At 44.3% G+C, this 16,338-nt stretch overlaps 1 protein-coding gene across 1 annotated transcript; it reads left to right on the top strand.

Moving 5' to 3' along the window:
- Window positions 1-9,064: 9,064 nt before the first annotated feature.
- On the top strand, window positions 9,065-15,920 carry CCK (cholecystokinin). The gene is made up of 3 exons (XM_066571967.1): window positions 9,065-9,198; window positions 10,796-11,050; window positions 15,143-15,920. Exons 2-3 carry the CDS (start codon window positions 10,798-10,800, stop codon window positions 15,277-15,279), a joined length of 390 nt encoding a protein of 129 aa, XP_066428064.1. The 5' UTR covers window positions 9,065-9,198; window positions 10,796-10,797; the 3' UTR covers window positions 15,280-15,920.
- Window positions 15,921-16,338: the final 418 nt, after the last annotated feature.

Here is a 16,338-nt window from a genome sequence, read left to right on the forward strand (position 1 = left end):
AAGCATCTCTCTTATGATGACAGACTGCAGGAGCTGGGCCTGTTCAGTCTGGAGAAGAGCAGAGTGAGAAGGGATCTCATTCATGTATATAAATACCTTAAAGGTAAGTGCCAAGAAGAGGGTGTCAGACTTTTTTCAGTGGTGCCCAGCATCAGGACAAGAAACAGTGGACATGAACTAAACCACAAGAAGCTTGCCCTCAACATGAGGCAAAACTTCTTTACATTGAGCACTGAACAGGCTGCCCAGGGAGGGCATGGAATCTCCCTCTCTGGAGACACTCAGAACCCTCCTGGACCTGTTCCTGCGTCACCTGCTCGAGGTGACCCTGCCTTGGCAGGGGGCTGGATCAAATATCTGCAGAAGTCCCTTTCCAACCTTAACAATTCTGTGAAATAGCAACAAAAACTCTTGCAAAGCTCTCAATTCTATAACCCTTTCCCAGGGCATCTTAATTTGAAATATCTTGTACCATCTATGAAAATGAAAATCAACTGAAAATGAAAATCAATTTTGGCTTGGAAAAAACACATATACAAGTGTTCAGCTTAAGATGGAAAAAGAAAAGGATGGGAAAACAATCAGCAACAAGACTATCTCATGGACTGGGAAGAAAGAGTGGTGCCAAGGAAAACTCCATTATCTCCTTCCTGACCTCACACACACACACACACATACATATATATATATCTACACATCACTTAGCCTTAATGAACAATTGCAATTTGCCAGTGTTCTAAGGAGCAGGATTTGGCCGTTAATCAAAATATGGTCAAATCTTGTATGCAAATTATGTTAGAAATGCCAAAAAAAGAGTGTAGCATGAAATCTGGCTACTCCACACTCCAGAGCACAGTCTGGAAGGATCTGTGCTGCTGTCCTGACAAGGCAGGAGGTGCAGAAGACATCAGTCATGCTGCTCTGGTCATCAACTCCATCGAGGAACAGCCAATTCCAGATTTTTCCAGTCTCTTTTTCCTTTCCTGGTGGAAATCTCTTGTGGACATATTTCACAGAGATAAGAGAAGTATACTCACCTGAACTCACCTGAACTGTAGCATCACTGAAGAACTGCAATATGTCTGAGCCCTGCTTGGGGGCTTGGACAGAAACACTGTTCACTGTTGAATATCACAGTCAAGGAAAGCAATTTTAAAATAATGAAAATCAGAGTAAATCATACATAATTAATTTGTACCAAATAAATCTAAGCTTTATCCTTCTAGCAAGAGCATGATTGTCATAAAACATGATCAACTGAATTTCTTTTAGTCTTCTGAAAAGTTCTTGGCTCTTTATTTTGGTTAGCAACAAAAATATAGACAGGTGAATAAAAATTCACCAGATAAATAAGTATTCAGGAATTATTCCTGCTAACAAATACAAAATATAAATACATGAAGATCTACATTTCATTTTTAATGTTGCAGTTCTAATAATTATATTAATAGCATTTTTTAAAGATTAAATTATTGTCTTTGAAACAATTCAGGATAGAGACTCAAACTCATAAGAGTGAAGAGGTTTTTTTAGACAAAACCAACAAACCAACCTGAGCTTATCTCTTTGTTATGTTAAAAGCACATAATCTGAAGCATTGGACTTTCATTAAAGTGAAGTGTGGGCTTTTTGTTCAGTAGTGTCCTAGGATGTGGTGACCGATTTCACTTCAAAATGTTTTGATCAGCAGTTTATCATTGTATTATTTATGGCTGGAGACGACAGACTGTTTTCTGATAGACCTGCAACCCACTTGAAATCTTTGCCCCTCACCAAGCCTGAAGAGATTTGACACAAGTTTCCTGGAAATAAGGATCTGAAACCACGTTGCTCATGACCTGAACTCTTTTACGAGGACATCACACAATGCCAGCCCAACAATGCCAGTCAGTGGCATGTCCAACAAGAGCATCATCAGATCCAGCACTACACCAGCATGGATGAGCATTTCATGTCTGGGTTATCCTGACCAAGTAGCCAACAGCCACTTAACAGAGCCTGCATACATCCAAACCATGGATACTCTGTTGTACTGCTAGAACAAGAGGACAATGTGTACAGCTCTTAGGAGGCTGATGGTTATATAGCATCTGCACTGCTGTCCTCTCACTGGCATGCTCTCCCAAAGAACTGTGTCCTCACACAGAGCCCCAGCAGACATGTAAGCAGTTAGATCCTGTCACTGCATCCCAAAAAATACGGAACGTGTCACCGTGCGGGCAACCACCACCGTCAGTCAGATCAGGACAAGGGCCTGATGTCTTCACAAGGGGACACCCAGTCTGCTCCTCTTAAACACAAATTGGAGCCGGTGCCTGACACCCTTAGTTCAGCTCAGCTCCAGCAGGCTGCTCCTAACAGTAAACAGTGTACATCAAGGTTTGGCTGCTTCCAAAGAATCATTCCCCTTAGCTTTAGTTGTTCTGTCTGGGTGATAATTCTTGTCTGTTGTAGATTCATAGGATCATTAAGGTCAAAAAAGACCTCTAAGATCACCAAGGTATAGATCAATACGTGTTCTTAGTCCCCAGTGCTTTCGAAATACATTTATTCCCAATAATTCAGAAAAAAAAAATCTCAGTTTAGAAGTGTTTAGTCTGCTTTTTTTGGGAAGGCTCACTCACTAAGGGAGAGTAGGGAGATTTTAAAGAGCTCTGAGTTAACTGCTTCCTTTTCCTCAGACTTTGAAGATGTTGGACAGGTTGAAACAATTTCACCTCCCGGAGGTTATGACTATGATATGGTGGCCACAGAGGTAGGTGTTTCTGAACATGGTAATACCAGGGCACAAATAAGTGTTGGACATGGCACACAACACATAACCCCCCTCACTACACTGAAGAGATATTGCTGGGCAATCAGTGTTAGAGCAGCCTTGTCAAAAGTGGGGAGTATTGGGTTCATCCAGTGGGCAATTTCCAGGACTTCTAAGTATCTCCTTTACAGCACTCTTAAATCAAATTCATTTCTTCAGCTCACTGCAAGGCAATCAGGGTTGGTGTCCAAAGAACACTGTTATTTCTTTATTCCATTCTAGCCAATCCAAACAACTGTGTAGCACTTACACTTTCCATGGACATTTCTGGCACTTCTATTTAAATAGGAATTGTCAGAATAACAATTAATATTTGGCATCCAGGTTAATTCAATTTTCTTCATATTACGAGGTATAATTTAACAGCAGAAGTGAAATAACAAGACTCTAGCTGTCCTATCCACTTACACATCAAACAGAAACACTGTCTCCTCTGAAGGACACTAAAAAGCCCTTATTGGCTGTCTGGTCTGTCCAGTGTCAAATTACTTAGCTATTCTTACGTCCTGATTCTAGTTTTAGCATATATGAAAGCATGCAAATGTTTGGAAGACAAAATGCTAAAACATTGTACTTGTTATTTATAGAACTTCCTTTTTTAGGTTTTCAATTGTTTGACAAACTTGATTAGTGAAATATTCCCCTTTCTAAGGAGAGTAGTGGGGAGCAAACAGTGTCTCCTACAGCATTCTGTTAATTCCACACAATGGAAAAGACAATTTTGTCCTGGTCCAGGCAGAGAGGTGGAGAGCACATAGGAAAAGCACGAAGTATTTTGAAAGATACAAAAGATACAATGTATTTCCTTTCTGTAGTAGTCTATTTTTATAATAAATTAACTAATATGTATATTGGAGTGTGCTGGACTGGCTTCTCCTACACAGTCATAAAAGGAAATATTAATTATGGAATAAAGTATAATTATCTAAACCATAAACAATGCCATCAGATTCCAGTACCTGTGAATATGTATTTTAGTTTCAAAGATAATAGCACTATCACAGCTTCTTGCACAAAAAAAAAAAAACCCATCTGATGAAGCAGGTACTTCAAGTCTGAATGGCAGAGGACTCAAGGTCTCTCTGAAGAAGGCCAAAGACTCTCCTGACATCCATGACATTTACCTGCAGTATCAACAAGCAAGAGAAGCTCCAACATAACCATTAAAGTACTGCTGAAAGCACAGAGAATTTGCCAGCAACAGGCACGTCACATATCTTTGCTATTTTTATCTAGCACATTGATTTCCATTTCCAGTTTTCAGCTTGCACAAAAGCCCCTATACTGTGGTCAGTTTGGAAGATACATATAGCAAGTCCCCACAGAAAATCAGTTTGGTCTTTCAGAGAGGAAAACAAACAAACACACAAAAAACATATTAAAAAGCAAGTGATTTGGGATTGGGTGGTCTCATAGAAAGTGATGTGTTTTTTTCTGCTCCACTTTGCCAATCTTCTACAGGGAACAAAATTTGAAGACATCACACAAGTAACTTTTCCAGTTGATCTATAGGAAGCTTGCATACCAACTGCCTGAATTACATGGGACAGAGTTAAAATCTGATCTTCTTAAAAATCCAACCCTTCTCCTTGGAAAAGGGATTTTTCCTCTCATTTTCCTTCTTCACACAACTGCAGGATGTGGGTAATTCTAATTACAATCCGTAAATTGGCATAACTGCACATAATTCACACCAGGAGTACACTTTTGAAACAGACCTTACTGTGAGGCTGGTGAGGCACTGGCACAGGCTGCCCAGAGAAGCTGTGGCTGCCCCACTCCTGAAGGTGGTCAAGGCCAGGCTGAGGGGCTCTGAGCAACCTGGTCTAGTAGGAGGTGTCCTTTCCTCTGGCAGGGGGATTGGAACAAGATGGTCTTCAAGCTCCCTTCCAACCCAAGCCAGTTTCTTTTACTATGATTATTCCCACTTGATGTTCTTTTGTTTCCATTGCAGAGCAGTCTGTGAGTGTTCAAACATCCTCAGCACCAGCTTTGCTGATCTGCTTCTATGGGAGCCTTCTTTAGGTATATTAGTCAGGGACTAATGTATTAGTTTGAGGCACTGCTCTGTGAAAGGAGGTCAGAAGTCTTCAGGCAGAGGACCCAGATCCCTTACTGCTGGTCACTTGCCCAAAAACAAAATTTCTCACTTAGTTTTTGGGTTGGCTATAAGCAGAATTTACCTTCATCTCAAGTGGGAGAAAAAAGACTACCATGAAAGCATTTAAATAGAAATTACTGAATTAAAATTAAAAATATTTGGAAAAACAAAGTACCAAAAGTTTAATGTCTGAATTGGCACCCAAAAAATAGCAGAACGTTGTGCTGAATTAAAATATATTCTCTATTTTAAATCTAAAATTCATGCTGTTGGTCTTAATCTGTTCCCTAATTTGCCAGTCAATTCCAGAAAACCATACCATTCCCTTCCCTGCTATACTCTGCCAATTATTCCTACTTCATTGTAATCCTCCAGAGTGACACACCATCATCTTCACATTAAAAAAAAAAAAACAAAACCAAACCAAAACAACAACAAAAAAACCCCAAACATTAATTTGACTGAACATAGCACAGAATATTACCTATAAGTGTCAGGGTTCAGATGGAAGTAAAAAACTCTGCATTGTGGTAATCAGAAAAAAAATGCAATACTTAGAAACTAAATAATCTATTTCTTGTCATGCACCTGGACATGGAGGCCCCTGGTGCCACAGGATATCTCTAAGGCTGCATCTCCAAGCTTGCTGCCACTCCCACACTCACAGGCAGGCTTTGCTCCAGCTCTCAGCAGAGGGACAGGGACATGAGCACCATGGCTTGTGCCCTAACTGTTGGTGCCAGCCATCCCCATTGCTGGACAGACATAAGGAAATCTCTCCATCCCTCTGTTCTCATGCTGCCTTCTTGCTCCAAAACTCCCAGCTTTGTGCTGGCACAGCACAAAATGTGTGCTTAACCATACACACACTCTTTTGCCATCTCAGCTAAACAGGAGAAAACCTTTGGCAGATAAATAGAGAAAGCAATTGAGGATACAGGTGTCTTAATTGTCAGGGGGAAAGGCTAGAGAAACTCAAATCCTTCAACAGACTCTTGCCAGAAGACAAATCTTTAAAAGCCTGCAGTATCTAAACTATGGCATCTTTCAGCTTCCTCCTCAGGGATGTATCTATATTAGCATTTACTGCATTGCAGAGTTCACTTTAGGTTTAAATTTGTTTTGCATATATACTTGGGTTCTTTCAATACCACTCAAGCTCTGGTGCAGTCAAAGCACTTTCCCTCCTGGTGCTCCAAGGCTGAAGCCTTGTGCAGAGGGCAGCCTCTGTCTCACCCCACCGTGATGGTGGCACAGGGCCCTCCTGTGGCTGACACTCTCCAATCCCTGGTGCACACCTAGGCCCAGCCCCTGACAAAAACACTGCACCTGCAACCTAGAGGTCGCTGCAAATTAAATCCCAATTCCTACCTTTCGTACCACATCAATAAGTAACGTAATACATAGTCTGAGTTTCTGCAGGCAACTCACCTCGGAGTCCTGCTGTCGTATTTGCTCACGCCAAACAGGCTTTCTGGTCTTCTGTCTCTGCTCAAAACAATTCTAAAATGCCATTAATTAACATATATTTACTGAGGACTGAAACTTTCCTACAATTTCCAAATTTCTACTGAAGAAAAAATAAGTCAGAAAATAATCACCAAGGACTGTACACACAAGTATTAAGGAATTCAATTAGGAAAACCCAGCGTTCAAAAGTCAATTAGCCAGGCTATAGATCATGCAGCACTGCTGACTTTAATAACCTGACATTATTCCTGTTTCCTTTATTCCATTTCATATAGCATTGCCTTTCTGTCTGTTCATGAGCATAGATAGGGAGTTTGGTGTTCACACTATGCACACACACACACACACACTCCCTCTCACTCCATTTGTCCAATCTCAGATATATTTATAAGTGAACTGATATTCCAGATCAGCTCAACGTAAATGTAATGTGTATTTGTTCAACCAGGCTAATATGTCAGACTTAAAGGCCTGCATTTATATCTGTCTGATGTGAATTATTCATGAGCACATATTAGCAAGCGCTCTCTCTCTTCTGTTAAGCTTTGAGCTGGTCCCTTGGGAGCTCATTATCTACAGTGGGCTTCACAAGGGCTTGATGTGACTCTACCAGAATTGTTATTGTACCTTCCCAGAAAGACTGTGATACTCTTCCCAGACACCTACAGTTCAATTCAGAGTCGACTATTAAATTGTCTAATAGCAGTGAGTATTTTTCCCACTGAGCCAAACTAGTGAAATTGAATTATCTGGAATATTACCGGTTTTTTTTTCCAGAGACAGACAGAGGCATTGGACAGGTACTGCTGAAATAATTTTAGGGCTCTTCCTTTCCCTGGCAATCTGCTTCGACTAACTTTTCCCTTTTCAAAGGAGGTTTTGATTTTGCTTTTCTAAAAAGCACTTCGAGATGGCAATTCTGCCCGATGCCAGGGCCGATGCGGGAGATGAAAGGCAGCCCGCAGCTCAGGTGCCGTATCCAGCTCGGCAGCACCCTGTCAGCAGCTGGGAGGCGGTGAGAGAGCTGGTCCATCGCCGTCCCCGCCACCTCCGAGCCTCGCACCGCCGGGGTGACGGGACACGGGAGCCCACGGGAGCCGCGGCATCTCTCTCCCATCCGTCCCGCTCCATCATCACCGGCGCCTCAGCTCGGGCGCGGCTGGGCATCGGCAGCCAGGGCTCCCCGCGCTGAGGAGGTGGCGGCAGCTCGGCTTTTCCCCTCTTGCACGCCACGTGGCACCGTCCTGCCGCGGGATCGCGTGGCTTTTCCCTGGATCTCCGTGGATCCCTCGTGCCGCTGGATCTGCCCGGGGCGCGCGGGGCCGCGGCGCCCCCTGCGGGCCGCGGCGGGAAGGGCGCGGGGCTGCGCGGGCGAGCTGAGGCGGGACCGGCGTGAGGGGAGCACGGGGAGCAGGGCAGTTTCCCCCCAGGAGCCCTGGGTTAAGAGGTTAGCAGCACACACGCCCCCCCGTGCCGTGCCTGGACGGGCTGGAGCCCTGTCAGCTGCCGCTTGGGCACGGTCCGGCCGGCGCTCCGCACCCCCGCACGGTCCGCGCAGCGCGGGCGGCTCCCCGGGGAGCCTCGGTGTCTCTGGGCTGCCCCGCTCCCTTCCCGGAGAGGGAAAAGCAACCCGCCCGCTCGCTTGCCTCCACGCTGTAAACTTTAAGGCACAGATTCGGCACAATGACGCGTGAGCCCAGCGCTGGGTCCGAGGAGCGGCTGCTCCCGGGCGTTGGGCTGCGGAGCTTCGGGGGTACAGCACGGCTGTCCCACCGCCCTGCCCGTCCCTCTGCGGCCTCGGCTTGGCAGCCCGGGCAGCCCGAGCTTGAGGGCACTTCCTCCATCCCCCCAAAAGCAGGAGGCGGGAGGGCGGGAGAGTGTTCGAGCCTGCTGCCCTCAGGGCAGCACCGGCCCAGCCAAGGGCGCAGGGAGAGACAGTGGTCCCTGAAGCGGCCGGGGCAGACTCTAGTAGTTCTGTGGTCAGTGAGGGAGAACCCACGCCGAAGGCATCTCCGTCCACGACTTTCTGCGGGAACCGTCCATGGCTTTATGCTTTGCTTTGCCTTTTAAATAAAATAGTGTCCCGTCTTCCCGATCAGAGGTTTAGGAGAGGAAGGGGGGGGGGGGGAGGGTGGAGGTATTTGTGACCCCGGAGGCTTCAGAGAATGGGGCCCAACGCCCCAGAACCCGCACCTGCCACCGCCGGTAATTTGTCTGAAGGGAGAGGCCACTGCTTCTCCCAGACGGGTTTGTCCTCCAGCCACCGTGAAGGAGCCGTAGGACACTCTGCCCCCTTCATCGCAGCCCTCCCGACTGCCGGAGCTGCCGGAGCTGAGGGCATGAGCCCCACCTGGAGCCTTCGGCCGGGGAGTGAGGTGTGGGCATACCCCCAGTCAGGAGCATTTTAATTGCAAGCCAGCCGGGGTTTCCAGCTCCTTCGTGCCCAGGCACTTCCCTGCGGGGGGAGCCGGGAGCGGCCGTCGGGGGTGCCCGTGGAGCAGAGCACCCCCGCGGAGTCCACACTCCTCCGCGCGCCTCCGCTCCCAGCAGCACCGCGGCGCCGGCGGCGGAGGAGGCGGGGAAGGAGCCCCTCTCCCCCCTGGAGCGCACACAGCCCCGGGGCGGGGAGAGGCGGCAGCAGGGGGCTGAGCGGGCGGGGGCCCCGGCTGCGTCAGAAGTGTGCAAACACCGCCTCGGTGCCCGCCGCTATTTAAGGGGCCGAGGCTGAGTCTCCCCCGACTTCCCTGCTTGGGCACACTCCGCACTCAGTGCTCCCAACTCGAGCGGGACCTTGGGAAAGCGCAGCGGAAAGGTAGGGAGTGCCTCTTCTGACGGCACCACGGCTGAGGGCGGGGAGGCAGAGGGAATGGGGATGCCTGGCGCTCACCTGTGCCGCGGCTCGCAGGGCATCCCGCTCTGTGCCGCAGGAAACGCTTCCCGGCGGGGAAGAAGAATTGCGGCCGCTCCCGACGAGCGCGGGCAGCCGGGTGGATCCCAGCGCGGGGTGCGGGGAGCGGCGAGCGGGGCTTCCCACCCTGGGCAGCTGGGAAGGGAACCGGCCAGCAGTGGTGAGATGTGGGGTTTGGAGACCACCGCAAGGACATTGATACTTAGATATGTGTGTGTTATAAATATATATACATTTTTTTACATGTATATATATATATATGTATATATATATATATATATAATTACATGTATGTGTGTAAAAAATACAGGGCTCGGGACAGCTCAAAGGTGCAATGCACCGTCGGTCTCTGAGTACGCAAACCTAGATGGGTACATCACTAAATAACCACGCTGGAGTGACATTTTGACATTTCAACTTTCTTCACTCATCTCCTGGGGATATTTTAAAACCCTCATGTTTTATATACTGTGAATTATTTTGGTCTAGTGTATGTGTTAGGTAAATAAACTTAATTTTATCCCCCTTTAAAATTTAAAGGTTTGTGTTGTGTACTGTTAAAGAACTGAAGCAGTTAAAAAAAAATCTCATATAACTTAGATAATCCATGTGTATTTATAAGTGAAAATTACCCCTATAACATGAAGTACTAGGTAGTTTTTGTCTTCTAAGAACTGAGAGTAATTTCTCTGTTTCCACGAAAAAATACCATTTCAGCTTATGTGATAAAACAATTTAGTAAACCAACATTATTTTGCTTAGTACACATGTAAGGAAACAGCAGAAATCTAAATTCTTTGTTTAATATGAAGAAGATTGTTAAATTGCACTTTATTTCTTACAGCTTTTAACTATACAGCTTTTATCACTCCAGCTGTTAGATCAAATGTTTTGGGGCAGGAGTATTAGATTTTGGTTTTTCTTTCACTGGGGCAAGATTTTGTTTTTTTTCTTTTTGTGTATGATGAGATGAAACCTCTTGAACACTGAAGTTCAAATCAATGAAGGTTGGTAGAATCAAGGCTCTTCATAGAACTTGTCAAAACTGAGTATCTGTAACAACAGCAGGGTTTTAATGCAATGGCCAAAATATTGAAATGTTTGAATCACGAGTTTTTTCACAGAGATGGACTCAAGTCCCTTACGTTTTTATGCAATACAGCTTCCAAAGAAAAAAAAGCAAATAAGAATTGAGTAGATCAGGGAGATACAGCACATACTAGGCTGGAAGAAACAAAATTAATTACCTGTACCTTCCTCTTTAGCAAGGATATTTAGCTATTCGTGTTTTCCAACTTAAGACAGATCCTGCAGTTACCTACATTAAAAAAAAATTAAAAAACAAAAAACCAAAAAACCAAAAACAAAAACCACAAAAATACCCCACGACCTGGTTTGCTCAGAATCCAGCTCAGAATCCCCAGTGGAAGATGGGGTTAGGGACTGCACAAAATGTAGTGAATCTGGTCATGCAGGAGCCCCCTGTCCCTTTTCTCCCCAGCAATGTCCAGCGGGCTGTGCATCTGCGTGTTCCTCGCCGTGCTCTCGGTGAGCTCCCTGGGACAGCACCCTCTGGGCTCGCACGGTGGGAATGCTGTGCCTGCCGAGCTGGAGCAGAGCCTGACAGAACAGCAGCGGCATTCCCGCGCTCCCGCCGCCGGGCCCCTGAAGTCCCTGCAGCGGCTGGAGGTCAGCGGTGACCAGAGAGCCAACATCGGCGCCCTGCTGGCCAAGTATCTCCAGCAAGCCAGAAAAGGTACTGCTTACAGCCTGCTTCTGGGCCACTGGCATCTCCTGCAGGGTTCCTGGGAGTTGAGATAACCTTGTCATCACCTAACGTGAATTCCTCAAGAAGACAGGATTTAGATTTTGCCTGCTTGTCCCTGAAGTAGACAGCATTCCATATGCTGTCTCTCAAACCCCCCTGCCAAAAAATGGGTTTATTTCATCTTTACATGACTCTCTGACTGAGAGTCATATAAAGATAACTGGAGAAAATGTCACCAACCTCTTAGGTTATAGTCCAGCTTTTATTTTTAACTATTTTCATTGCCTTATTATTTTGGTGCTCTTTTCAGTATGTTGTATCTCAGATAAAACAATTATGTTTTCCTTGAAGTCTTTCAATTTAGTTAAAGTCCTCCCTCCCTCCCTCTTTTAAAGTTAGAAGAGCAGGAAGACTTTTCTGAGGATAAATGCAGACCAAATGGCCAGCCTCACCTCAGTCAGAAGTCCCTGTACCAAGGAAATATTCTGAGTATTGGATCTATCATATATTTGTTCCCAGAGGAAATTATGGTAGCATAAAAGCTTTCAAAACACAGAATTCATTTTTATTAGTGCAATAATTAAAATCAATGATAAGTAAAAGCATATTTGCTTCCACACAAATTGATTCCTGGTAGGTTTCGGTCTCTTTTGAGCAGCCTGGGAACACAATCTGGCAGTTATCTAAAACCTCCATGGCACTGTGTAACAAGGACATGAAGAATCAGTAGAGCAGTGGGATTACAGAGCATTCTTATAATGAGATTTATTAGTCACTTGAGGAAACAATTGTATTTCATAAGAGTAAAGCTATCCCTGTTGACACCTTACAGAATGTATTTTACATAGGCAGAAAAGCATGCCATTGGTGCTACCAGTAAAAATGATGGCTCAAAATCATTGACCACTGAAACTTCCCCAAGGAAACATTTCTCCTTTGGAGCTGTCTCATCTCATTTTTCCTTTTGAGCTGTACATCTCTGTACTGCTTGGTGTCTCAATAGAGTAACACCATGGGCAGCCTAATTGCTGTGGCCTTCTAGCTGCCACCCTCAGTGAGAGCCACTAGAGAAATTTTGTTTACTCATGAAAGCTTCACTTCAGCCTTTGCCCTTTTCTACACAGAAAAGACATCTAAGAAGGAAAGAGGGTTTCAAGAGAAGCCAGTAATTAGGATTAGGATTACCTGGACATACAGACATTGAGAAATTAATTCACACCCAGCGCCAGACTGTGCTTAGGATAAAGTTCACTTGATATAACTAAGAGTTTTCCCCACATAATGCAGATCATTTAACCCTCCCCACTTGACAGCTTCCCTGCTGACCTCTATGCTAGGCAAAGTCCTGTGCTTATCTGTGGTGGTGGTCTGCAATTAAGAGATGCCACATCTGGTTTTGTGCATTACATATGCAGCCATACACACTCCTCTGTGTACTCAGAGCACAGCCAAACTAGAAACAACAGAAAAATGAATCACTTCCAATAGTGCCCGAAAGATTTCATCTCATGTCAGCAGTTTGCACGATATCCATTAAGGAACAACTTCTAGCTGTTTGTGCAATTTAGTGGAAAGATAGTTCAGGTATGAAATTCCACAGTTCAGTGCTACACTTAAGGCTGTTATTGAATAAGAATGTTACTGCAGCAGTCTGCAAAGCAAAATCCTCATTACCTTTCTTCAGCATAGTCATTGTTACCCACCCACATAGAAACTGAGCTCCTCATTCTAGTTTATGTATCCATGATATTCTCTTAAATATGTGGCTGACACTTCCAAATAGATTAACCAGATAAAGTTAAAAAAACCCTTTGGATTTAAGATATCTTTTTCTGTAAATATTAATATGAGGGACAATTTCCTGCATATGTGTTATTGGCATATATAATTAATTCTAAAAAGAGTCTGGAAACAGATGATGAGATTCTTGTGATGTGACTAGACTAGTTAGACTCTAGTTTGTAGTTGCTCATTACAGGAGAGAAAATTCACAGGAAAAACAGTATTTACTTAATTTATAACATACATACAGTGTTCCCATCAAAACATTATATTCTCATTTAATGTGAAGACTCTGGGCAGTACTTCAGAAATCTCTGCAGAACACTCATATCTACTGTGTTAGACACCTGTCTAAACTATAATAATCACTGGAAAATTCCAGAGAGAGTCAGGGCTTTTGTTAGTGTTAGCAGTCACCAGTAGTGGCATTTGCCCTCATGATTAATAGAAGGGCTGGTTTTGTAAAGTATTTCTAGTTAAAACAGTGATAGAGCTAAGTTCTCTCAAGGGCTTAGGGATTGATGGCAGCCCTGTAGCTGAACTGCTACAACTTTGAATATGTTTGTCATACACTGACTCTGCAATACCCACATGACATCTCTATTGGGTTGAGGAGAGGTAATTAAGGAGCTGTTAGGAAATTGTGACCCAGGCTTTCAATTATGTTCATCTGCCACCTTTCAGCTTGGATCTGGTACTGTGTAGAAGAGATGTTGTAGCTCTCAAACCAGTGACAGGCACATTTAATGTCCTCTAAGGAGGCCTTGACTGGCCAGACAGGACTGGCACCAGGGGAGCCTTTACAGCCCTCAGGTCATGGCAGGCTCAGAAGTCTCTTAAGCACCAACATCTGAGTGATGGTTCTGCACTGCCTCAGCCCTGCCTGGTTACTGTGCTAAGGAGCCATTGTCATGGCCTTAATTACACTTTCTGAATTATGAATGTGAACTTCATGGCATTTAATGGCATGAACTTCATGAGCATTTAATGATAGACATTCTATTCTACAGAAAATTAATTTCTTTTTGTCATTTTGTTGTAGAGAGCTACAACATCTCTTAATGGCTTTTTTGTGCATGTGTGTACCTTCAGCTCCCTGCAACCACTAACAAAGCAATGCAGTTGCTTTTTGTTTCATTGGGTCATGTTCATTATAAAGCACTACATGAGGAGGACCTTGAAATATAAAAGCAGAGAGTCAACAGAGGTTTCTTCAAAACACAAGAAACTGAAAGCAAAGCAATTGTGTAGATTTGGATATATGGGATTTAATTTGGGCTCCTTTTCCTTTTTGATCAATTCAAGTATTCCTCAAGTCTCAGTCTGCATTGAACACTAATATATTAAATCTGTCCCTTCCTCACTCAAAGCTTAACTCCATCTAATTATTGTTATATGTCAATTTTGTCTGTTTGCAGGGAGTACAGAGAGAAGTAATTTACCTGTCCCTGTATTGTTTTAGTTACATCGTGTGATGCTGTGAAAACAGAGGATTGCAGCCCATTTTTTTAAAGCATAAATTCTCCTTGCAAATAGTTTGTGTCTCTTTGATGCCTTAAGCCAGGCATACAGAAAGGATAAGGCAAGATCAGAACTGAGCATCCAGCCCTGCTGTGAAAAGAATTACGAAGGCTTTGGATAAGCAATGAAAAAATCCCTGACATAGTAAAAAGGCCTGCATAATTCCAGCAATAGATATCTCTAACTGTGAATTCCAGACACAACTTTCTCCATTTCAGGACTATTCCCACTTTTCCACAAAACCTAGGATTCATAACTCTACCCTGCTTGTTGCCAAATTTGCACTGTAAGAGGTCCTGTACTTATGTTTGTGTTTTTTTAAGCAACACAGGGCTGCGGTGCCTCAGGCTTGAGCCTGCTCTCAAGAGTTGTTTTGCATGTAGAGCAGCTCTCCCAGTATGAGAAAGCAAACCTGGGGCTTTATAGGAATATTGAGAAATTATTCTGAGTCTCTTTCTCCTGTAAAATAGGAAGAAAAAAGGAAAAATCTATCTGTATTCCTTTTTGTACGACAGGAGCAGAATGTTCCTGCAGCAGGAAGTGGAAAATGATCTGTTCATTTTGCACTGAAAAAATCCAAGCTACTTCCAGGACATTACCTGTAAGGTTCCTATTGATGTTTTCCCCAGTGACATGACAGTGGTGTTGCATGACCTGTATCAGGTCCATTTCACCTATTGCAGACATCTGCTAATGAGCACAAGCCAGATCAGAACGTGGGTGAACCTGGAAAATGTGTCCTCTTACTCTCTGCTCTCCCACATGCTTTTTCCTTAGGTTCCACTGGAAGATTCTCAGTTATGGGAAACAGGGTACAGAGCATTGATCCTACTCACAGGATAAATGACAGAGACTACATGGGCTGGATGGATTTTGGACGCCGCAGTGCTGAAGAATACGAGTATTCTTCCTGAAGAACACCAAACTATACCAATGAGGAAAAAAAAATCACACTCCCATGTCTGTACAAAAAAAAGATAAATCAATTTGTTGTCCTCTTCAAATCAGTGTTTTAAAGTATTTAAAATCATGTATTTGACATAAGTTTGTCTGTAAGACTATACAATGCAATATATACATATGCAGAATTTTCCAGAAAACATTTTCTCTCTTTTGTGGTTTCTCATACATTGATACTATATTAAAATTATTTCATTTATCCCTCCTTGTCCTGTCACTGCATGTTGCTGGGTGTCTTACTATAAAAGAGAGATAGCATAATGCCTTTATTTGGCACTGTAAATATATTCCATGGGTTGAATAGTCAGATTATTTTTCAGAGAAATCTTGAGTCAATCCCAAAATCTTTGAACTCTGGGGAACTTGTCTAAATATAAACTCAGCAGCACAATACTGCCAGTGTTTGCAAAGGACTGAGTTTTACACTGAGCCCACATGTTTCCAGTGAACAGCCAACAGTGCTAAAACAGTGAAAAAGAGGGATGACACCAACATGCTTCATCGTCCTGGCTTATTTGTTTTATGTTGTGAATTCAATGTGAAAGTTCTGCTGATGGCTGCAAATCACAGAATAAACAGAGCATTCCCTGCTGTATGGTGAGCTAAGCATTCATTTGGGAGGGGGTGAAGACAGCTTCCTGAACAGAGCAGAAGTTGATCCTGAGAGGGAGAGGGGTTGGAGCAGTCTGGTCACAGTATCCTCACAGGAAAGAGGTGGCTCCCAAGTATCACAGAGGCTGAGCTGGCCATTGCCCATTGATGTGGAGAGAAGGAGGGAGGTTCTGCCCAGCTCTTACCAGGCTCAGAGCAAGGCAGAGGGCCCCAAGTTCAGAGCTGGGCAGTGAGCCCAGATTGTGCAAAGCCAGCACCCTGGAATTGCTGCAGTCATTTCCTTCTGCCCATGGGCAGGCTGCAAAAAAAGTGTTTTACCTGCATGCTCCTCCTCCACACAGGTAACCAACCTCCCTGCAGCTCCTGGGTCTCCTTCAGCAGCTGGATCTCACATCTGAGGA

This window comes from Molothrus aeneus, chromosome 1 (genome assembly GCF_037042795.1).
Source record: "Molothrus aeneus isolate 106 chromosome 1, BPBGC_Maene_1.0, whole genome shotgun sequence".
NCBI classification, from domain to species: Eukaryota; Metazoa; Chordata; class Aves; order Passeriformes; family Icteridae; genus Molothrus; species Molothrus aeneus.